At 40.8% G+C, this 24128-nt stretch overlaps 1 protein-coding gene across 1 annotated transcript; it reads left to right on the forward strand.

The window, feature by feature from the left end:
* Nucleotides 1-4829: 4829 nt before the first annotated feature.
* Nucleotides 4830-24128, forward strand: FAM81A (family with sequence similarity 81 member A). The gene is made up of 10 exons (XM_074549452.1): nucleotides 4830-4969; nucleotides 6946-7308; nucleotides 8627-8694; nucleotides 10014-10287; nucleotides 11065-11183; nucleotides 16228-16357; nucleotides 17482-17588; nucleotides 18669-18804; nucleotides 19181-19376; nucleotides 19759-24128. The coding sequence occupies exons 3-10, from the start codon at nucleotides 8648-8650 to the stop codon at nucleotides 19896-19898; spliced, it is 1149 nt and encodes a 382-aa protein (XP_074405553.1). The 5' UTR covers nucleotides 4830-4969; nucleotides 6946-7308; nucleotides 8627-8647; the 3' UTR covers nucleotides 19899-24128.

Here is a 24128-nt window from a genome sequence, read left to right on the forward strand (position 1 = left end):
AGAAACTGGTCCTGGGTTCACTGAAACAAATGTGAACTACTGGGTCCATCTACTTTACATGGACTGCAGGATAACTTTGAACGAAATTTCCAGAGCTGAAAGAACCAGTGCTGTGCATCTGCATGAACCTTTGCTAAGCACTGGGTGGACCAAGCACAGTCTAATTCACAATAAACTCTTTTCATGCTTTTAAACATTCTGCTTATTTTAATGATAAACATCTAATTCCCAAGCTGCCTGTATTAACTGAATGATACTTATTCAACATCCTTGCTCATAAGCACGGGAAAGCATTTCCCCTTGAATGTCAGTGGTGGTGTGCCTGAATGGTCTGCATGCCTGGGCTCCTCCAGCCCAGAATGTGCAATTCATCCCTGAGAAAGGCAGAACCCACGTTTTCATATTGAGGAGTTCCAGCAGAGTAAAGAGGAATGTCACAGCACATGGCACAGTTGAGACAGCCACAATACACAGAGCATCCCCATGCCACTTCAGCAGGCTTCAATCACTCACCCATACACAGTGACACCTCACCTCATCAGAAGGCTTCAGGCCTCTGCCCATACAGAGGAGCATCGCTGCAGAAGGCTGCAGATCCCTGCTCTTTGTTGTTCTTTAGCCCAGCCTTTTATCCCCTCCTGTTGATGCACTGCACCTGAGTGCCCTCTGTGCCCTCTGGTGTTGGTCAGTGCCCCTGGGCACTCCCTGGCTCATTGCTGGCAGTGCTGCTCCCCTGCTGCTCACAGCTGTGCCCACTGGGGATGAGGCTCAGCCCCACTCCCAATCACCACAGACTGTGCACCTACAGAGAACCCCTGTACTTTCAAATGATGCACAAAACTTAGAAGTGGTGACATTTCTATCAAAACATTAGTATGGACAGGATACCTCTCAAAGACCTAACTTAAAAAGATTTAAGAAAAATTCCCTGTATCAAGAAGTCCCATCAGTTTTTTTCAGTACATGTATTGTCTGACAGTCTGTCTGGTTAGTAACACCTACAGCTCATGCACAGAAGTGCTAACATCAAGAATTATTTTGAGGATATTTTCTAGCTGCAAACAGTTGCACTGCTTGATTCTCCTGATATTGATCAGTAGTGCCAAGCTTTGGGGAAATATTTCACTGAAGCTTCACTTCAGTGTCTCAGGAGGTTTATTAGCTTAGCATTTGGGACTTGCAGGGGTTGGTCCAGGCTCAGCACTCACTGACTACTGGGTGCAGCTGGCAACTCATACGTGCCTTTCCACCTACCCACTGCATGAGCAACACTGTGTGCCACCACCAAACAGGGATCAGCCTGGTGCTAAACTGTGCAAAGACTAAACTGACTGAAAAAAGAGCAAGGTCTTTATCTTTGGAAAAGCCACAGAATAAAGCTTTCCCTTGCTCTCTATTCCAAAAACATTATTGTGGCTTGAGAAAGAAATAACTCTTATGACAAGTCAGTGAATCTGGAAAAGATTAGAAATTGTAATGAAATAAGCACTGCTCTCACTGCATTCTAACTGGCTAAAAATGACAGCAAAGGGGAAAAAAAGGAATCAGAGCTTTTCTCTTACTTAAAGACTATATTTGAAATTAGTTTTGTAGGTCACATATTTGTCTTCTGTTGACCACAACAATTTAATTAATAATTTAATTAATGCTTGAAAGCTATTAAAATAAGGCTTAATACCCTTAGCAACACATCATTCTTTTGGTTAGAAAACCACATAATCTGGTATTCCTTACAAAGATGAAGGACTTGTGTAATAGGAAAACAAATTATATTAGATTAAGAAAACTTTGAAAATTTAGTGTAGTCTTATCCTGAATTTGCCTTCCAAAGAATAAAGACACTTCTGATTGTAACATTTTCTTCTAAAATGTAGATGGTTACACTTTGCCTTCAGTTGCACTTGAAGCATGAAGAATTCTACTTACAAGAAATAAAAAATGGATTCAGCAATTTCTTCTTGTGAAATATAGGGAGGGAGAAACAAAATAGCATGTATAAAACAAAGGCAGAATTTTATGACTTAAAATGTGATGAAATCAGTAATTGGGACAGGTTGGAAAATAGTATCATCATTGTAGCCTTCTTTAACTCTTTGTGCCTAATAGAATTTCTTCTTTCTTCTCTGTTGTTGGTCTCAAATGAGAGCAGCATTTCTGTTCAGAAAACAAGCCCTTAACGTGTTCAACGTGTCCATCTGAATACCACTGGAATAAAAAGTACAGTAACAGTCACCAGCTCTTTTACATCCACTGCTTGGTTTGAGGCTTTTTGAGGAAAAACAGCACGTGGCTCTTTCACTCTGGATCTGATTAAGAGAAGCCTCAGACATAAGAGATGCTTAGAATTCAGGAAGTTGAATTTTTCTCCGACTGCAAACCAAAACGTATGAATAATGCTGTTATTTGCAGGGCTGGTATAAACCTGGAAGAAATCCACAAAGACGTGGGAACCGAGGAGTTCTGCCTCCTGTGTTCCTGCCACTGAATGCAGCTGAGCCATGTACCTTCACAACAACAAAATTACAAGGAGGTGGTTTTTTTTCTCTCAGAGGGAGATTTTTTGCAACATTACACAAGCTTTTAAGATGAAAACATTATGCTATGATGGGCAACCTGATCCAGCATCAAAATCAGCCTTGCTCTGAGCAGGGAGTTGGACTATGTTCCCTCTGAGATCCCTTCCAGCCTAAATTGATCTGTTCTGTACTTCTGTGATTGGATAAGTGGGGCTCAATTAATGAGTGAGACAGTTGAAGACTCCAGAATAAATTAATATTCTTGATGTTGTGCCTTGATAAAATGATTATGATATGAATTTTCCTTTAAGAAAATAAATCTCTATGTTTCATATGAATTACACTGAAGATGTAATGATATAAAATACAATCGTTTAGTACTGCTTTAGTTAGAAACATCAAGAAAGTGATAGAAGTACAAAAAATCATTGTCTCTGGTAACACAAGATGAAAAGAGCATCAGTATGGGTCAAACCTAAGACCATTCACCTCAAATCCTGGTGGTGTGGAAAGACTGTAAGAACAGACAAGAATTTACATGCCCCGTCCCTATCTCTTGGCCCGCACTGTTGCCAGAGAAGGGCGAGAGGGAGAAAGCAGGCATGAGCTACATTTTAATGTTATTTTCAAGACTGCAGTAGGAGGTACAAATGTTATGTTTTTAACTTCAAATATCTTCAGTTTATTTGCTTTAACTAACAATTTGCTTTCAAGCCCTACTCTGCAGACATACATACTCAAGAAAACACTGGGCAAGGGGCTCCGAGCAAGGAAAAACCTCTAGACAGGTGCACAAAAGCTACACAGGGACATGAAGTTAGTCTAGATATTTGCCAGCTCAGGCACTATAGCTGTGTACATCAGGAAACTAGAGCAAGGTCAGTAGAGGCCAGTGAGATGGTTGGAGCTGGATCCCTGAGGATGCAGGGCTTGCTCAGCCTGGTGAGAGCAGGCTTTGGGGGACCTGGCAGGGCCCTCCAGTATCTGTAATGAAGTCACCAAGATGGCAAATTCAGACTCTTCATAGTGGCACATTATGGGAAGACAACAGATGTAAACAGGAGAGGTTCAGATTAGGTATAAAGAAAATGTTCTTTCCTCAGCAGCCAACAAGCATGAGAACAGGCTATCCACCAAAGCTGGACAGTCTCCATCCTTGGAGGTTTTCGAGAGTAGGCTGGGTAAAACCCTGAACAAAACCCTGCATTTGGCCTCATCGATCACCTCAGCTGGAGCAGGAGGTTGGACAAGGATTCTCCTGGGGTTCATTCTAAGCTGAATTATCCTACAGTCTTTTGACTCCAGTTCACAGTTTTCAAAGCACCTATGGCATGTTTTCTCTCTGGCCTGATCCTTTGATGTGGGAACTACTTTAAAATAAATAGGTCAACCAGAGTGTGGATTTAGACCTCACCTTGCTTTTTACAATAGTGTGCATGGTGTAATCCTTTTATCCTTCACAGCTACCAAATCCTTAGTCTTGCAATGGTTTTCCTATGCAACAGTATGCGATGTTGCATAGATTTTAACTAAAATCAGAGACAATCTGCTATTTCAGAGTGAGCTGGTGCAGTAAGTTCTTCTCAGATTCCACTTACATTTTGTTTACCCAAGGTGGTCGTATCAAAGTCCAAGGAATGACACAAGCAGGAAACAAAAGTGAATGCAGACACACCCTCTGTGGACTTTGTTTTTCCAGTAATACTTTCTCTTAGCTGACACGCCTCTGCTGTGCAAGCAGATGGATCTTATTTGCTGTGATATATGAAGTTTCACTGAAGCTGCATGTTAGCTCTTGTTTGAAAATGTAACATGGAAACTTTATAAACAAGAATAATATTTGTCATTGATTTTAATAATGTGTTCTGACAGGATTTGATATATGCTCTGGAAAAACCCATGCTTTCCGTCATACTCTCGGCTCCTCTGCACCACCAGAAACTCAGAGTCACGGCTGTTCGTCACCACCGAACTTTGTCTGGAGGCCGGCGTTTGCTGGCGCGGGAGGCGCGGGCACGGCCCCCGCTCGGTGCCCGCCGCTCGCGCCCCGTGCCGCAGGGAGCGCCGCTGTCTGCGGGCCCTGCCCGTCCCTCCCCGCTTCGCCAGGATCGGGCGCTGCCGTGCAATCGCTGCGAGGAGGGGGCGATTCGAAGGGCTCCCCCCGCCAGGGCGGCAGCGTTCCCATGGTGACGGCGTCCTGGCAACCGCTCCCGCTCCCGCAGCCCGGCCTGCGGCGGCCGCCCCGCTCTCAGCCGCTCCCATCCCATCCCATCCGCTCCGCGCAGCCGGCCGGGAGGGCGGGCGGACGGAGCCCCGGCCGCGCACCGGCGGTCACAGCCCTCGGGAACGGCCGCTCCCGCGGCGGCAGCGCGCTCGGAGCGGAGCGGGGCTCGGCTGGCGGCGGGGATGCGCGGGAGCGGCGGGCAGCCCTGCCCTGCCCTGAGCCAGCACCGGTGAGTGAGCGCAGAGGCTGTCCCGGCTCTGTCCCCCAGTGTTGCATGGCCATAGAGTGATGTTTGTCCCGTGGTGTCCTGTCGGCTGTCGTACACCCGTGTCCCCGCAACCTTCGCTGCGCCCACCGTTGACCCCCGCACCGCGGGGCCTGGACCCCGGCGGGGCCGAACCGCGGACAGGGCAGGGCAGGGCAGGGCAGGGCAGGGCAGATCGCTCCGCCGCGATTCCCCCGCTTACGGCGGTTCGGCACGGGCCGGCACCGGGGCCGATCGCACCTATTTCTCCAGAGGGCTCCCGGCCCGGCTCGGAGCCCCCCGGCCCGGCTCGGAGCCCCTTGACCCGGCTCGGCGCCCCGGGCTCGGCGCCCGCGCTGGCACCGCTGGCACCCGGGGGAGCCGCTCCCGCTCCCGTCGCGCACACAGCGCGTGTTCCCGAGTGCCACAGGCGCGCCCAGGGCTTGGCGCGGGTCTGGCTCTCCCGGGCTCTCCCGGGCTCTGCCCCATCCCTTTGCCGAGCTGCAGCACGGGGACTTTTCCTCTTACTCCGAAGCGTTGCCCCAACGCACTCGAGAGTAACACTGGGAAGCATCTGGCGGCTGCCGGGGTGGTGCCGTCACACGCTCCCTGTGCAGCAGCAACCAAAGGGTTTCTATTTTAAGACGGAAAGAGTGATTAAAGTGTTTGCCGAGGCAGGTATTTCAGTCTGCATTGATTCCCGTGTGACTTGTGGCAAGTCACATAGCCCGCCCCGTGCTTCACTTCCCTACCAGCAACAGAAGGAAATTGTATTTTCAGGGATAATAATGCTTCCCACCTCACAGGCATATTGTGAGAATGAACGTGAAAAACACCGCGAGGTGCGCAGACATTACAGCATTAGTTGTAGATTATCATGGAAGATGGGAAGCTGAACATTACAGGTATGATTATCCTTCAGAGCAGGAGAAATGGAGATCCCACAGAAAATAAACATGCGAGGCAGTCTGAGAAGTGGGGAAGGGATGCCACAGCACAAATAGCAAGGAGTGAACTGCACACTGCTAGAAGTATTTCTTCATCACATCCCATGGATGATTTTTTTCCCCAAGCTTTTACACATCTTATGCCAGTGATTTAAAGAAACACCAAGGAAGCCCTGCACATTTGTATGGAAAACCTGTCTTAAGTATCAAGTGAACTGTTATTTTTGGTAATCAGGCATATCGTTTCCAATTAGGAAAAAACTTGTACCTTTTCCATGTGACAAGTATATTTGGAATATTAAGTCAGTCAACCTGAATTTACTGGTTGAATTTACTGGGTTAATACATCATGACTTAAATTGCTTATAGCAGTATCAAGCAGGAAACAACATTATTTTAAAAAGATAAATTAAGCACCTGTAACCAGTATTTTGGCTGGTATCTTGCTTGACCCCAGTTTACTGCCATTGAAAGAGCCACGTGAAATTATACTCCTCTTATAGAACATCTTATGGTTTCTATTTACTAGTGTAAGTTGGTATTACAACCATAGAGAAGGAATTTGCCATTAGTTCTAACACCTATTTGTTAATTGCAAATATCTCAAACTGCAGCAAAGTTTTGTACAACTGCCAATCAAAGTCTTAGACCCTTTCTGGCTGTTGGATTAGATCAAGAAATCTGATATCTGATGATGAGATGCTTCACCATGTACTGAGCAAAGAGAAATGAATGAGAAGTTCATTTGTGTAACTTCTGTTCCATATCCATACTTACTCCAAATACTTAAATTTAGCTGCATTTCTTATGGTAGACTGGCAGAAAGAGTTAAGACTTCCTGCAAACCTATGCTTAGCTTTCTGCAAACATTATTTTCTAATTGATAATAAATGGGTACTGAAAGCTGTGAGACTAAAGCACTGTTTGGCTGGTTTTTGTAAGGTGAATTTCACTAAATTTCACTAAGATGCTGATAGATGTATGGACTTTAACATGTGTTTTTTGTTTTTCTAGGTAGGATCCAGTGCTTTGTTGCTGCAGTTCACATAGCTTCCAAATTCAGTGGGATAATTCCTGTATTTACAGCTAAATTATGCTTAAAAGATTCAATGCATCAAGATGGTTAAGGTGTGTTAAGGCCCGGAGGTCTCAGGCCCACTGAGAACTGAGTGCCTGGTGCTGTGACCAGGAGGGACCTCGCAGAGTGCTGCATTCCTTAAAAATCCAACAAGTGGGAAATGACGAGTGTGAGGAGCAGACTGCAGAACTGGACATTCAGTGTCTGTGCAGGACTTTGAATGCAGAAGTCACCACAATGACCCCCAGCTCCTGTACTGTCCTTTTTACTCATAGCCATGTAAGAACCTAAACAAGGAGGTAGGTATGGTTATCTCTCTTACATATAGGGAAACTGAGTCATTACTCATGGAAATAACTTGTCCAAAGTCAACAGGATCAGAGATTTAGCAAGGAATTCAATTCAGACCTTCTGAATTCCTGTCTGGTGTCACTGCTGCTCAGCAACCCAGCCTCTCTTAAAACTGTTTTTTTTCTAATTTGTAGTTTCTGAAGCCGTGCTATAAATAGAACACACACGCTGTGACAATATTTGCTCTCTGCTTTCAGGCAGTGCTTTCATACATTTCTAAAGCACAAACATGCTTTGCATTGTGAGATCTCAGAGGGTAGCCCTAGTGCTCCTTCACTATCGATATTCAACTATTGTATTTCCATAACCCCATCTTTCCCAGATTGCACAGGATTTCATCAGCAATTGTAAGCTCCTTTTCATACACAAGCCTTATTTTGCAGTGAGGATTTTAGGTTCCCAAGGAGATCAGGCTCAGGCCATACTACTTCTCTTTATACTTAAAAATGTTTTTTGTTTTATGGAGGGGAGATTAGTTGGATTTGATTGAGGCTAATGTATTTTTAATTAATTTCTGTCAGTGGACAAAGATGCTGAGTCAGGTACTGGTCTCACAGTAAGACACTAAAATATCTTTCTGAAGCTATTTAATAGACCTAGTCTGCTGCAATGTCTGTCACAGTCTGTCTGGCTGTGTCTAAAAATTAAAACCAGAATTTGTATTCTTACTACAGAAGAATTTATTTACAACACAAAGTGTGGTAATTTAGATTTGAAGACAAATTAATACAAGACTAAATTTTGATAAACTATGCTGATGTCACACATTTTATTTAGATTTCTGATTGCCAATACTTTTATGAGAAAAACATCTTACCCCTAATAATCTGCTGAATTGAATCACTTGTATTTGATTCTCCAGTCAATGTTTTCTTAAGTTTTATGATCATCCTGTAGACCTTATTTTATTATTAATTGATTAATGATGTCAGAGACCAGTAGAAAATTTGGGACAAGACTTTGTTAACCTCTGTCCTGCCAAACCAGTTATGTGGGTTAACAGCAGATTTCAGTTTCAAGGCTGTCAACCTTGTCTTTTCAAGAGTATAATTTTCACTATAAAAAGCTTTTTAGCTGCTTTTAGTCTTCATTCTTTTGTATTAATTTTTATTTGCATTTATTGCATTAGCAATATTTGGATGCCAAGATCACCAGTGTCAGCATAATATTACACTTAACTTAAAGGTGCACTGAAAGCAAAAGCTTTAAGTCATTGCAGTGCCACATATAAGCTATTCAATAATTCAATTTGTACTTTTTCAACAGACATAAATTATTGACCAGAGCATGGCCCACCGAAGCCCGATCTTCCCAACTCTTGCCCCTTCTGAAAGGTACAGTCTGGAATATAAAACCAAAAATCTTTATGATGCAAAGTAGTATGTATCTCTTAATTGCCTGTATAGAGTAATGCTGTGACCTGGGACTTTGGCATTAGTGTGCAATGCAAAGTGAAACTCCACAGACATTCAAATCATAGCCCAAATCACAAGGCCTTACTCAGCTTTTACTTAGCCATTTTCCAAAGAAATTCAATAGCTTAAATCTCACTGACCAGAAGTCCAAGAACACTTTAGCCAGTGATCAAATGGAATGGAATGAGTTGTGAAAACACAGAGCCCAAGTGACCTTTGTTGGAATCCTCATACATATCTATCAATAAGTCCTCTCTTTCAGCCTAGGTGGGGAAAACTCTATGGTTTATTCTTCCAGGGCAAGGCCCTGGGGATTTCCCCGAAGGACTCAAAGGATTCCACAACCATGGTCAAACTGAACTGCTAATTTGGCTCATTAACAGGAAACAACATGAGAATACACAATAAATAAGAGTTCCTAGAAAAAATATCTCCTTTTCTAAAGTGGGATTGAACTTGTATCCTCTACTTATGCTTCTGAAAATGTTGTTATTCTTTACAGAGCACAGTGGCAGGAAAAGGTTGCATGTATTAGCAGATTAATTTTATTACTTTCAACACCCATGAGCTCCACTGCTTTCCATGGGAGCTATGCAATGCAAAAATTTAGATAATTATTCAAGGTACCCGAATGTAAGCTATTTTGGGGGGAAATTTAACTTCTAAGACTATGAGAAGCTTGTCATAAATTTGGTCTCGCCTCAGTTTCTATGCCCACATATGCTCCTGTCCAGTTTGCAGGGGAACAAGCTTCTGTATGGTATTACAGGCTAGCTATAGAGACAGAAAAGGGATTGACACAAACTACTCCTTTTTAATTCTGGCCTGGTTTCATTTAATTTACAATACCTACCTTCAACTGTTACAGTTTTGATTAAGCCTGAAAACTGTAAAGACAAATAACATTACTTTTGAAACTCAGTAGGAAGGGTTTGAATTTGGATTCATAATCAAATTATAGTTCTGATTTGTAACTACTTTTATTATGCTAATGTCCTTTCCTTAAGATCCCATGCTTTTGTAAGCTTCTTTAAAGAGCATGAGAAAAAGCCTGTACAAGACACACGGTAGCCAACACAGCACCCACTTATTTGTAGCAGTGGGAACTCTCTCTGGGTGTATTTTGGGGCTTCTCCCCAGCACTGCCAGCACTCGGACAGTGTCACACTGACTCCAGTGCAAAGGCATTGCAGAGTTTTGTGTGAGAAGTTAACAAGATGTGGTTATTGTTCCCCCAGACGGGTCCGGAACATCCCTCTGCACAGCCAGGCGCTGACAGCGGTGCCGCTGGCCTCCGCCAGCCTGGTGGATCAGCTGGAGGACAGAATCCTGAGCCATGAGAAAACAACAGCAGCTCTTGTGGAGCACGCTTTCCGCATTAAGGAGGACATTGTTTCCACGCTGCACAGAATGCAGAACAAAGGGGGGGGTGACCGGTTGGCAAGGCAACTCCTGGAAGAGCACATCCGAAACATTACTGCGATAGTGAGGCAGCTCAACCGGGACATCGAGGTATGGCAAGAATGTTGCACAGCGCTAATGCCATCTCAGCTGCTTACTGCTTCTCATTTCCTAACCAAGTTTACCGCGGGATAAGTAAAGGTCAGACAAGGTCTGAAGATCCTGTACGCTTATAAATTGTTTTTACAACTTGAAAAAGTGTTTGCAAATTACATAATTCTTTCGGTGGCTATGAAAATAGCACAGGATATTAGCATATAAACACAGGAGCCTTTGTGGTTCTAATAAGCTTGCTTTCAAAAGCTGCACTGGAAAATCTTGAAAAAATGAATTAATGTGACACTAATACCCAGCTCAACTTCAGTCCAAAGGCTGTGCTGTATAAACAGTAGGAAATGCCTTCACTCTATAATAAACTTTCTTTCCCTTCCGACTCACTGACGACATGAAGTAACCAAACCCAAGTGCTCATTTTTATGACCTAATCCTAGGCAGACACATGACTTCATGTCTGACCTCTGCTGCAGTGAATAACAGGGGTGTGGTGGGGAAAATGAAAGGAGAAAAAAATAATTTAAGTCTCCATTTCACTGTCAAGTTATACTTTATATATATTATGGTAGTTGTGTGCAGATTGGACACTAATAATAAGAAATAATAGAATAACTAAAAGTACCTGGTTTAGTACATTACAAGACAAAGCTTTGAATAAAGTAATAATAAAATGGCATCTGAGGATACTGAATTACTGAAAAATAATGAGTGACATTTAAAGTGTACATTAAATGTGCCATACTGAGTTTTTATTTGCATATGAATGTTCTGTAGATGCTGCAGGAACAGATACGTGTCAGAGACAATCTCAGCTATGGAACAAATTCTACCCTGAAGAGTCTTGAAATGCGGCAGCTTTCTGGCCTAGGAGATCTTCGGGGAAGAGTTGCAAGGTAAAAGTCCCCATGGAACTGTGTTTTGGGGGCTAGCTAATCTTGTTTTAATCCTGAAGTATTAATGATAATGGGCTGAATTCAACTTTGGCAAAATTCCAAGGATAATTTTGCTCTGTGTTTTCAAGAAAATGAATAATAATACTTTGCATTCCAGTATTACATATTAAATTTGACAACATCACCCTTAATTCCTAACATTCCTGAAATTAGTTCTAAATAAATTATCTCAAATTCCCTGGGAAATTGGATTTGGTTCAGCTTTTAAAAAGTACTGTGGTTAGACTCGTGTCTTTGAAACACGTTAATTAGCACAATTATAAAGGCAGCATGGAACAATCTGCACTTGTGAAGAACAAAACAGTTGCACATTTTTGCATATATTTTAGAAGTAGAAATCTGCACATTCAGTTAGTTGTTAGCCATATTAAATCCCACATGGGCTACATGACACTTAAGGAACAAAAAACTGTACAGTAACAGAGGTTTTCAGGCTGCCCAAAGCTCCTGGTTACAATTCTGTGGCTGCACAGGCTTCAGTTGTGCCGTCAATGACAAATTTACAAACCTCAGCACAACAACATTTGCTTGAGTGCCTGTAAAGTTGAACATGAGAGACAGACGATGTGTACAGCTGCAGGAAAAGGACATAACCTGGCCTACAGCTGCTTGGGTAATAATTTTGGTGGAGTTATACTTGTCCTGAATGTGACCCGTTGTCTATATTGTGCAGATAATTTTGATTCCTTTTCTGCATGTCACCTGATTTAGTGATAACCTTCAACAACATATAGAAATAATCAGAGAGGGATTTTCATTGAACTAAGATTTTCGTATTTTCTTATCAGACAATTATTCAATTGTTTAAAGCTTCCACTGTAACTTTCATAGCCCATTTTATAGAAAATACTTCAGAGGTTTCAAAAAGAATTAAACAGTAAACTATCCTTTAGCAAACACAAATGAACTAGTTTATTTTTTCAAATCAGGAAATTGATGGAAAAGCCTATAAAGAGATACACATACACGTATTTATCCTGCTGAGAAATCCCTCAAAATGTACATGCTTAGATCTTCCTGCTTCTTTCTATAAAAATACTTTGAGATCATACTACATCCTGAGAGGGGCTCTGTGTGGAGCAGCACTGTTACTGACACCTTGGGGGGCAACATGTGGTGCCCCTGCCCTCAGTCAGGGAACTCAAGAGAAGAAACTTGTGCTGGTATCGGTGTCACTGCAGGGCCAGGACAGTGACCTCAGTATGGGCGGGTGGGGATGGGCACAGGCTGTGCCAGGGCTTCTTCCTTTATTTCCTTAGGGCACCACCCTAGTGCTGTGCCCAGGTTGCAATTTATCTGCAAATGGAATGAGATTATACCCATGTGCCTTATGTCAGACTGTGTGACGAATGCAGGTTACTTGTATTTATTCCCATAAAATAATCAGTTTATTGCCTTTAACTGCTACCTACCATACTGCATTCTATGCTTCTATTCAGCATGTTCTCTTAAAAAAAAAATCCCTGAATGAGGAGAAAAATCTTCCCTTTATGAGGAAGCAATTTAAAGCAGTGGTCCATGAGAGAAAGCCATTTGCCTTTATTTGCAGACATATTCTACTTTGAAATTAGTGTTCCAGTGAATAATGATTATAGCACTAGCTGGAGATTATGCCAAGACAGTGGCTTGTTGTGCCTTTGGTACAACACAGAGACTTTCCCTGAGATAAACACCTTCTGATTACTTAGCCAATGTTCCTTATATGAAATACATTTACTCTAGTGCTGCTGGTTTCCAGATGAATTCAGAGTGAAACATTAGAAACATGATCAAGTTACTGTGGGTTACCAACTTCTTGTGCATCAACTTTCAGCCACAGCAAAGGTCCATTGAGAGGCTCAGGCTGCAGTAGCTCTGAGTGCTGTGCTTGCTCCAGGCTGGCAGCATGCAGGACAGTGGGAATCACTTTAGACAGTAAATCCCAAAGCATGAGCCCCTTGTCATGTAAGAACTTCAGTGTCCATCTTAGGATTCTGGCCAAATTTCAGTTCCAGTAATTTCATGCATACTGAACATCCTATCCAAGTTCCATATTGGAGAGAGGGGAGTTTATTTCCTAACAGCAACTGTTCTGTAACATGTCAATATATCATCAAACAACTGTCTCATTATTTCATGAAGATTGGTGCTGTTAATGATGGGAACAAGGGATCCCTACATGCACATGCACTTCTGGAGCACAGCCCCAAACCACACTCCCCACTGCTCTGCAGGAATGACATTCCAACATACCTCACTCACATCAAAGAATCAACTAATACTGCTATCAGAAGGTGACAGACTACACATTACAGCTCATGTCTCTGGATCTTTTCTCAATAAGCACAGTTTACTGATGAATTTGTAAAGTGTTTTCACAGCCCTGAATTATTGCTAAAAATCAGCATTATCATTAACTTTAAGAAAAAAAATATGACCTCTATAAAATTCAGCGATGCATTAGCAGAAAACTAGATCGATTCCAGTAGATCAAATTCTCCAGCCTTCTGTCTCTTATGTTGTAAATTTTATATTATAGAGATTTACCAATTCCTTTTCTAGTGATAACAGATCATAAAATTCATTAGTGCCTTATCATTTATTTAGAGAATTACTTGTGGATAATGAACATTTGTCTGGAAAGTTTAAATCCAGCAGCCTGGTTGGAACGATAGCAGTAGCTCTTCATAAAAGCTTCCTGAGAGCTGAAACATCCAGAGAAATGGCAACTATATGTTCAGATTGGACCTACTTTGCATATATAGATGACTTTTTTATCTACATTATAGAACTGATTCATTTCAGACCACCTGGGCTCATTACACGTAGGCAGATTTTCCTGCTGCACAGATTGAGCCTGATGCATCTGGGCTGCACCACACTGACAGTCTCCCCAGGAGCAGTAAATGTGCTGCTCTCTGGCCCTTGCTGAGTGGGAGGTGGCACCACGAGGGCAGCTCTGGGCTCCCTGCCCCAGGCCAGCACAATCCACCAGCTCTGCTCCTCTTGCCCAGTGCCCCACTGAGCATTTCAACTTGCTTTTCACTCCCTGTTCTCCAGCTACTTGTTTTTCACTGAAACACTGGCATTTTAATTGAAACATCTCCTTTTATGATAGACCAGGAACATTAAAGCTCTCTCCATATCATGACAGCATATGCATATAGCAGCAGCTGCAGAATACTGGCACAGTTCTCACTTTATCTGTGCCCCAGTGATACTGTGATAGAACAACTACTTGCCTTTTGATTTCTTTGATGCTGAACAGTAATATTTTGTTCCAGGTCAAAACCAATCATGTTTGTGAGTGTGTACAACAGATACAGAAGATAAACCAAAATAATCTGATCTGTGCATACCAGGCAGACATTAAATTCAGCTTGTCAGAACATTAATGTTTCAGTTACCATGGAACTACATGAACCCTTTGACCACATAACTGAATTCCATGAAGAAGAGAGATGCTCTGTGATTAAACCTAAAACACTAATTTATTTTAGAAACATTCACAGGTGCTTGCTGATTAAATTTGCTTCAGTAGTTTCAAGGCTGTTGCCATTTTCTGCCATGCCTCAGAGAAATAAAACGAACCATTTTTTAGAGCCCATGACCTTTTGGTGACTTGACGCAAGTTGATTCCATTTCTCTGAATCTCTCTGATTGTAACAACATGGAGAGATTTGGCTTCTTTTGTCTTTCTTTAGAAGCTGCCTGATTGTGAGCCCTGCAAGCTTTTCACTGCTATGTAAACCCTAGCCAGGCTTCCTGCAGATCTTACTAACAGGTCTCACAATGCTGAACTAATACACTAGAAATTAATTTCCTCAAGTTTTATAATGCCTATGTGCTATTTTACATTACTGATTATTTTCATATTGAAACTGTACCATAATAATAAGCAGATGCTCCTTTTGTCATTTTAGCTGTGACTTTCCCTTCATGTTTAATGATAATGGCAATTCCTGAAACTGAGGTGATGAAAATGCATATTGAAATGAAAGCTTTCAAACTGAAATGTGACTAAAAAGATGACAAAGTATGTTATTGGTTTAGATAATGACTTAACATGCCTCAGCTTTTTCCATTTTACTGCCTTTTTCTCCCTCAAATTGTAACTGCTGTCTGTTCTTCATCAGTTTCCTATATGAAATTTGGTAACACTGATGATTACATATTTCCCTTAGCAAAAAAAAAAAAAAAAAAAAAAAAAAAGAGTCATATTTCACAGAGGTCTTACTCCTGAAATCACAGTACTCTTATTTTTACAGCTCAGTTAATGCCCTTACTGCATTACTGTAGATGAACTCCACCTGATCAAATTATTTTTAAAATCTGGTAGAAAACACACATGTTCTATGGCATAATTATCCTGAAAATGCTACAGCATCAAGAAGTGTTTCAATGTGACAAAAGAAAACAATAATTATTATGTTTCAGGACTTCATTTTACAGCCTTTCCTGAGACAAAATTGCCATTGCTTTCAATGACAATTTATTTATTCACCTAAATAAAGACTAAGAACCATAAAATTTGCCCCACATTGTTAACTACACATACTAGCTGTGTACTACTATTTCACAAATAAAAATGCAAAGCTACAGTAATGAAGAAATGGTCCTCAGTTATTTAGGCTAGAAATCATGTAGGGACACACACACTCACTTTATCAGATATCTTCTAGAGCATTACAAAAACACATGGAAATGAAATTCTGTATCTTTGCATTTCTGAGGTGATTTCCCTGAGTGATAGCACAGCCCACCCACATCATGCCAGTGCCAAGAACAATGGAATTTGTTTATCAGACTATTTGACCTTCAGACCTATTTGGGAACACTTCTCTGAACCCTAGGAGATGTATTACCCTTTTACAGCCCCAAAGACATTGCTTCCCTAGCCAGCCAGGAACTCCACAGAAATGGCCAGTATGAAATGGGTAATTTTAAAATTCTGGACCTTATCTTCTATTTGGCTGGTGCTTTGTTTTTTTATCTATTCAAACAGGTGTGATGCTGGGTTAGCCAGGCTGTCTGCAGAGCATAAAATTACATATGAAAGACTTCAGAGTCTAAGTAAAGACCAACACACCTCCAAGCTGATCTTAGAATCTAAAATCAAAGAGGCAGAAATACAGGTATGGTACTTAGACCAAGGAAATCCCTGTACAGGTAAGAGTTCTAGTCTAATTCACACAGACTCCATTACTGTTAATTATTAACCTGGGAGCTCACAGATTCCCAAATGGAGAGGTGTATCAGCTCACAGTCCTCATTACATTGAACATTGTACTAGGTGCATTACTGTACTGCTCTTGCTGGAAAAGGTCCTTCATTTCCTCCTGCCGCATCTGTGTAGAAGGATTAGTATGTGAAGGCACATGCTCAACAAAACTACAACAATGCAAGCCTCTGTGGCTTTTGCTGTATGTTTTGGCCTTTCCAGGAGGATCCTAAATGTATTTGAACACAATTTTTGAAGGTCTGCAAAACACAACTGGCTTTGGGTTCTGTGAATTCATTAATCTCTCTCAGGTTTCTCTTCCATTGGGTTTGAGAACGGAAGTGAGCACTAGATACAAGCAGAGACTTGGAGATATGAAGAATCCTTTTCCTTAATGTCACATCTCAAAGCCTTCCCATTTTTCTCAGACAACAAAAGTATTTTACATCTTCCTTTTGCAGTGGGTAAAGAAAAGGCTAAAATGCACTTTGCCTTTCTCAGAAGCCTCAGTGCAGTATATTAGCATGCCAGGAGCATGTTGTCATGCATCTTGTAGGGAACCAGAGCACTATACTTTGAGAAAGAGGGAGGGTTGTTTTAGAGCAAATATTCTCTTGTAGTTATGACCTCTCTCCAGTTAAACCCAGCACTTCTCTCACTGCAGTGGCTCTTACACACAAAGTGATGGAGCACATTCCTCAGTATTGGTGGAGTGCTTGGACACTTGTTTATTCTGATTATGTGGCAACTTGGAGATGTATGGATCATGCAAATTCAGCTGTCTAAAGGGGGGGCCAGGCAGCGATTTTCAGGATGAAACTATTCACATTATTTAAGGCAAAAAAATTTACTGTTTTCAAAATGCTGATACTTTCATATTGAGAGACAGTATATTTTCATTATAAAGCAAAATACCCAAAATCAATAATTTTTGAAATGTTAGCAAAAGTGAGCTCTCTGTTAGATCTCTACTGTTATGAAAATGTCCCAAATGAAACTGTGATGAAATGCTGTTGAGAATTCTGAATCTTGTTTCAGATTTCTCATCTGCTGAGCAGAGTAGAGCAATCGATAATGCAACAAGAAGCAAAGCTGAAGATTGCCTACAAAGAGAGCAACCAACAGCTGCAAGTTCTGGACACAAAGTGAGTGCCTGGGAAGCCTTGCTGTTGCCATGCACCTGGGGAGTAGGGCCTCCATTTTCCCAGTCTGGCCTCAGTTTTTAATCTTCAGGCCTATAAAAGCAGGAACCTCTATGAATATGTGTGTTTGCTCCACAGATATTACAAAAGCTGACTGTCAAGAGGTCAAGAGGGACTTGCTTTCACCAAGAATTCTGCCCCTAATGTGGTTAGGCAATTCTGAAAAGTTAAGTTCCTAGTTAAGTTTTCAGGCAGAACTTTTATTAAAGGACACAACTAAGGGTTTTTGTTGGAGTGGCCTGGTGCCTTTCTGTAAAAGCTGTCTGAAGCAATGAATGCTGGAGGTGGCTGTCCAGAGCAGGGGAAAAAGTTCAACTGAAGCAAGCAGGAAGCAAGTCACAGCAATCAGAGAGTGCTATTGCTTTAAACTGGCTTCAAACATGAATATAACTGAAATACCTAAATGATTAGTGATTAGATACTCTGTACTACCAGATATTACATGGGGTCATTATATTCAATTGACATGTTAACTCCTCTCCAGGCATTTCACTCAGTAGCTGTCCTGGTATAAACCATCCCCATCCTCATTTCTTACTGCTTATCACCATCCTCATGCAATGCAGGTTTCACATATTCACTGAAGGAAAGAAACAGTTTCACTGGTCCCATTGGTTGGAGTAAAGTTGATGTGGGTATAGGCAATGTAAGTGGAGCTACAGGAACCAGCACTGTCACCAGAATAAGTGGCTACCAAATCTTTGCTCTAATTTGATATATATGGACATAAAGTTTATAATCTAAATGGATAACCAGATTCTGTTTTCAATGTCACAAAGAATTTTCATCTACTATGATCCAAATTTTGTAATGTGTTTCATATAAATTTGCTGTGAACTTTTACCTTTATTTCCTAAACCAATGTTACCACATCCAGTTTAAAATTCAAAGGATCGCCTTAATCTGGTGAATATTAATATGAAGAATGTATTAAATTGCCATTTTGTGTTTTTATGAACACCTTCATAATTCACTGTTCAGTGACCAGCTCTTTGTATCTGCTAATTTCTGTTGTGCTCCTAGATTGAAAGATGCTGTTGAGGAGCTCAGCAATCAGATTTTGTCTGCACGGAGCTGGTTGGAACAGGAACATGGAAGGACTGAAAAAGAGCTTGTGCAAAAAATCGACCAACTCTCACTGACTTTTAAGGAAAGCACTGTAAGTTTCATTCAAATGTCCTGTAATACTTTTCAGAAGCATTCAAAAGCATTATTAATGATTAAGATGATATAATTGAGATATTATTTGAGTGAGATTTTCAGATAGCCTCAGAATATGCCAAAGTCTCTTCATCAATATCAAGTGTAATACCTACAGCTTGAGAATCTTTAAATGAATCTGATCACTACTAAATAGATCAGTATTTTAAGCTACACTAATCAAGTAATTTGAAATGATTTTATGAAAATTGTAATGCATTACATTTTGAATTCCAGATAAAAGATGATAAATCAGTATCTATTTCATATTTTAAAAAGTCCACCATTATTCCACATGCACAGTAAATAATTAAAATTCTGTTTCCTGGCTCTAGGAAATGAGTGAGAGAGGTATTGAGATGAAATTCAACCAAATGGCAGAGAAAATTGAGAGAATAGAAGAAATGCAGAAGATAACCATGGAGGCACACGAAGCAAAACAGACTGAAGAAAAGATAAATATTCGCATTGTCAAACTTCAAAATGAGATAAATGAAGATATAAAAGAAATGAAAGCTGAAGTCAATGCTGGTAGGACCATATTTATCCAGTTCTTTATTCTGAATTGTGGTGACATACTAATATGCAAAATATCTTGGATTGTATCAAAGTAGCTTAAATACTTTTGGGGCAGATGTAACCTGTGACATTAAGAGGGATTTTCACTAAGTGTAAAAAGCAGAGCAATAAGGGGTGACACCCAGCTTAGAAGTGCCCTCCCCAAAGCAGGCACAGCCATTGCTGGGCTGCCATCAGGGCATTTCTGCCTTCAGCACACAGTTACACCCCATGTCCTTCAGAACTTTTGCTGAGTTCCTAGTGCAAAGCAGAGCATTATGGAAGTGCATTCTGCTAGCAGTGATGTGATACTCTGCTCCTCATGATGAACTAATGCCATTCTCACCTGCAATAGGGTTTGCAGCTATCTACGAGAGCATTGGGTCTCTACGGCAAGTTCTAGAAGCAAAAATGAAGCTGGACAGAGATGAACTCCAGAAGCAGATCCACCAAATGAAGCAGGAGGTTCCAAGATGGGGAGAAGCTGGACCATGACTGCAAGGTTTTGTCTGAGAGATTAGTGTTTACCTGGCTAACTAGGCAGACTCTAGTGTTGTTCCAGTCTGTAATGCCAATTACCTGCATGTACCAAATGACATGCTGCTGCTGCTGTTGCTGCTGCTGCTGCTGCACAGGTGCTTGCTCACAGCAGTAAATACAAGCTGTTCTTGGATATCTGCAATGAGCCTGTGGAGCTGAGGTGCTGTTTTGCCACTGCACTACTCCAGTTGCTGTCAGGAAATTGAGCACTGTGTAAAACTGGAGTAATACACTGGTGAAGCTGGCACCTAGTTTGCTAAAGGCATTCCAGTTTTGCAGGCTTGATCAGGCAGCTAAATGCTTTTATATGCACCTGCACCCCTCCACCTTAAAAAAAAAGGCAAGTTGCTATCATTTGCTTCATATGAATTTGGCAAGGTTCTCCAACTTGATACAAATTACTTAGTTAAAATCAATGGACATTTTTACAGTGACTTTCTCTACTACTGACTTCCTGGAAAGACAGAATTGGCACTAAACAGACCAATCTTCAAAGTCAAGACAACATCAGAAAATCTTTGCTTAGGTTTGCAAATATTCTGTGTGTGAAAATTAGGTAGTGTTACAGAATGTAGTTGTAGACTTAGATGATTCATAAACAACATAAAAACCAACTTACATGGTCTTAAGTATTGTAACCTTTTAAAATTAATAACCAAGGGGAGTTTACACAAGATAAAAGATGTATATAGGGCATTTTTTACTAGGCATGTGTTCCTATGACTTGCTTCAGTATGCTGCTAAAAACTTAGAATGGTTTGAAAACTAAAGAGAAGGTGATAATCTAGCCTAGTCTGGAGACTCTAATGTAAAATAGTTTATGATCTCCTTAGAGATGCAGTTTATTATCTCATTAGAAATTTTCATTAAAGTAAAAAAATTGATTCATCATATTTAAGTAGACTTTAATAATTTAGCAGACTCAAATTGCTAATTGCATTCACATTATTTCCAGATAATAATTTCCATTCCCAGAAGAGATTACATATGAAAATCAGCACCCATGTGGCATATTATCTAGACAATAAAAAAATATATGTTGTTTTTACTTCTTTATTCATGGCATGATATATTGCTCCTCAGGTTTTTAAGCCATGCAGGATTAAACTCTCATGAAAAAATAAAATACTTCATCTAGCATCCTATTAATTTATACTATTAACAGTAATTAATACACAAAAATAATATTAATTGACAGACTTTACAGTATTGTTAATCTAAATAAATTAATAGGATGTCTCTACACTGCCCCTAATTGACCTTTCATTCAGCTAGTATTGGAAAAATATATTTTTAGTTGGAAAATCAGTGGCAAATATCACTTCCATAAAAGCCATTTTGGTCCACAGAGTCACCATATATAAAACAAAGAATTAAAAAAACTGCTTCAAGAACTTACAGTCATTAACTTCATTAAGTCAGTGCAGAGTGTAAAAATCATGTGTATGCATACATCTTTACAGGATTAACACCTAAGTTGATATTCACTTCCTCTATAGCTGCAAGTCACTGATGTCTCAAGGACACATGAAGCTTTTGCAGCTCTGGCTCCCAATGCTCTCTGATACAAACCAGGAATACCAGAGGCAGTTTTGTTATTATCCGTGTCCTGTGAAATATATTTACAATGGCAGCTAAGGGGAAGGCCCAGTTCCCTAAAGAGAGACAATTAAATTAAATGCTTGTAGATATTTCTCAGGAATTGTCTTCAAAATTCAATCTTATTTCCTGTATGTATTCCTATCTATTCTTAAATATTTAGCTATGTGCAGTAGAAAAGTTATCACTGGTGTTTTATTTGAAAAAAAAGGAAAAAAACCCAAAAAAAACAAAAACAAAGAAAGAAATGAAAAGATGAAAAGAAACAGACCAAAACCAGAATAATTTTTAAATTCTGTAATTGGAAGTCTGTACCCGAGAAAATCTGATGTGATATGAAGAGCATACAAGGAATCAGAAACATTTAAATAGGAGTTACTTAAATTGTTTCTCTTGTAAAAATCTTCCGTGATTGATCCAGATATAAAACAACACAGGAAATCCTACCCAATTTTACTTTTTTCTGCCTTAAAAATGTTTTTTTCACAAATCTCAGCTAAAGCAAATAAGTAAAAGCCCAAATAAAATAATACTCAACCTTCTACCAAGCAGTGTCTTCAAACTCTGAAGTGCCAAGTGGAGGGAGGCCCAGGTCAACCTTGTCATGTTGGCACTGTCTGCCAGGGAGTGCTCCCATGTGATAAACCCGTCATTCAGGGGAGAATTCAGAGTGCTTCTGAGCATTGCAGTATCCTCTGATCACCAGAACCTGTCAGAGCAAACTCCTCTCCAGACACAGGCTCCCCTCAGGGCACAGCTGTGCAGCCACAGGGCAGTGCTGCACACACTGAGCTGTGGGAGCTTGGTTCTGCCAAATGGAAACCAATTCTGAAAACTGATCCCCAGGGATCTTGGAAAGCCAAATAGAAGGAAAGAGCAGTGCTTGGAAGCACAGGTGCCCCTTTTTTTCCCTCCCATGGTTATGTCCAATGGGACTCCTGTGTTCCAGTCCTTCACCAAGGTCCACTTGTGATGGTGGAAATAATGTCCTTTCTTTGTTCAGCACAAGTGCTCATGCTGTGACTCTGGGTTTGTGCACCAAGTGCAAGCCTGCCAAGCCCACAAAAGGAACAAGGTAGTGAGGTAGTGTTTGTGTGGATGGCACCTGAGCAACAGAACTTGGGAAAGTATAATAGATGTGCACAAAATACTATTTAAATCACAAAATTCAATGACACAAACTCACTGAAAGAAGGACTGGGAGGAGCCTTAGGAAGTAATCTGCTCCACATCTTCACTTAGAAATAGATCCCACTCTACCCAAAATATTTGCCATAGACACTTCTGTAACTTGCTTATTAGAGTCTTTTAAGAATAAGACATTGATTAGTGCAGTCTATTCCACTGCTTAAAGAAGATTGCCTTGCCACCCAAACACCTAAACTTGGACAAGTAGCCTTAAATTTCAAGCACAGAGGACACAAAACCTAATTTATTACATCCTTGCTTGCATGTTCATTAGTTTTTAAAGGTAATCTGTCTATAACAGATTATTCAAATGAAGCTTCACAGGGATATTTGCCTAATATTTTTTTTCCTCCTTCCTACATCCATATAAAACCGACAAGACCAGCAACATCTAACCCAAAGAAACCACCACCACCAAACCCCCAAAACAGCCAAAAGCAGACCATTTGTTCTCATGAAGTTTTAAATCTCTTTTGTCAGCTATTTCACATGCATGAGGCTTAAAGCACTTGCAGTGTGCAGCCCATACTATTCAGTCAGCCATGTAGCACTTACTGAGTGTCAGAAGTTCAGCTCATTGGAAAATATTCAACTGGGGTACATGGTCTTACATTAGGATGTGATAACACAGTAGAACCATGGTACTGTGCAGTGAGGCCTTGGCTGGAATCAGAATGATGTCAGTAATTACAGAGCAATTGTGCTGTTTATACTCATTAAACAAACCAAAGGAATGGTGCAAGTAAGAAGTTCAAAGGATGGCCCTGACTTCCACCTGCAGTTGTTTATGTAGTAAGTTTTGTGTTGTGGATACTTTTATATTGTGATATCTTTGTCATTGCAATCTGATGTGGTTCAATAGACTGTTGCCATGTTAGAGAAAAGCAGTATGAATGATCATGAAGAACAGTATATTCCTGTAACATCAATTTAAACTGAAACATAAAATTTCTTTTCTCAATTTCTGTTTTGTGTTCCACCTCCACGAGCATCTGGCCATCTGGGGCAGAATGTTCTCTGTATCTAAGAATTAAAGTGCTCATTAGACATGTCTTCCAATAATGGAAACGTCTAATAAGAGACAGGTGACAATCTGATGCAGCCCTCCTACGTGTAGGGGAGAAATTCCTCCTGTCACACCCCCTGCCGGGTAAGAAATTCGGAGGCAAATTTGAAAGAAACCAAGGAAATTGGGCACACGGCCTCTACTCAATCTGCCACAGGGTGTCACTGTTACTCTTGGCAAGGGAAGGACGGGGCTCAATGCACCTGTGTGATCCATAGACGCTGCAATCCCACTGGCACGGGGCTGGAAGTATTACCGTGTACTTTGACAAAAGGAAAAAAAAAAAAAAGAATATTCTAAAGACGTCACTCTGTAAAATCACAATAAAGGCA

The sequence above is a fragment of the Zonotrichia albicollis genome, chromosome 11 (assembly GCF_047830755.1).
Source record: "Zonotrichia albicollis isolate bZonAlb1 chromosome 11, bZonAlb1.hap1, whole genome shotgun sequence".
In the NCBI taxonomy this organism is placed as follows: Eukaryota; Metazoa; Chordata; class Aves; order Passeriformes; family Passerellidae; genus Zonotrichia; species Zonotrichia albicollis.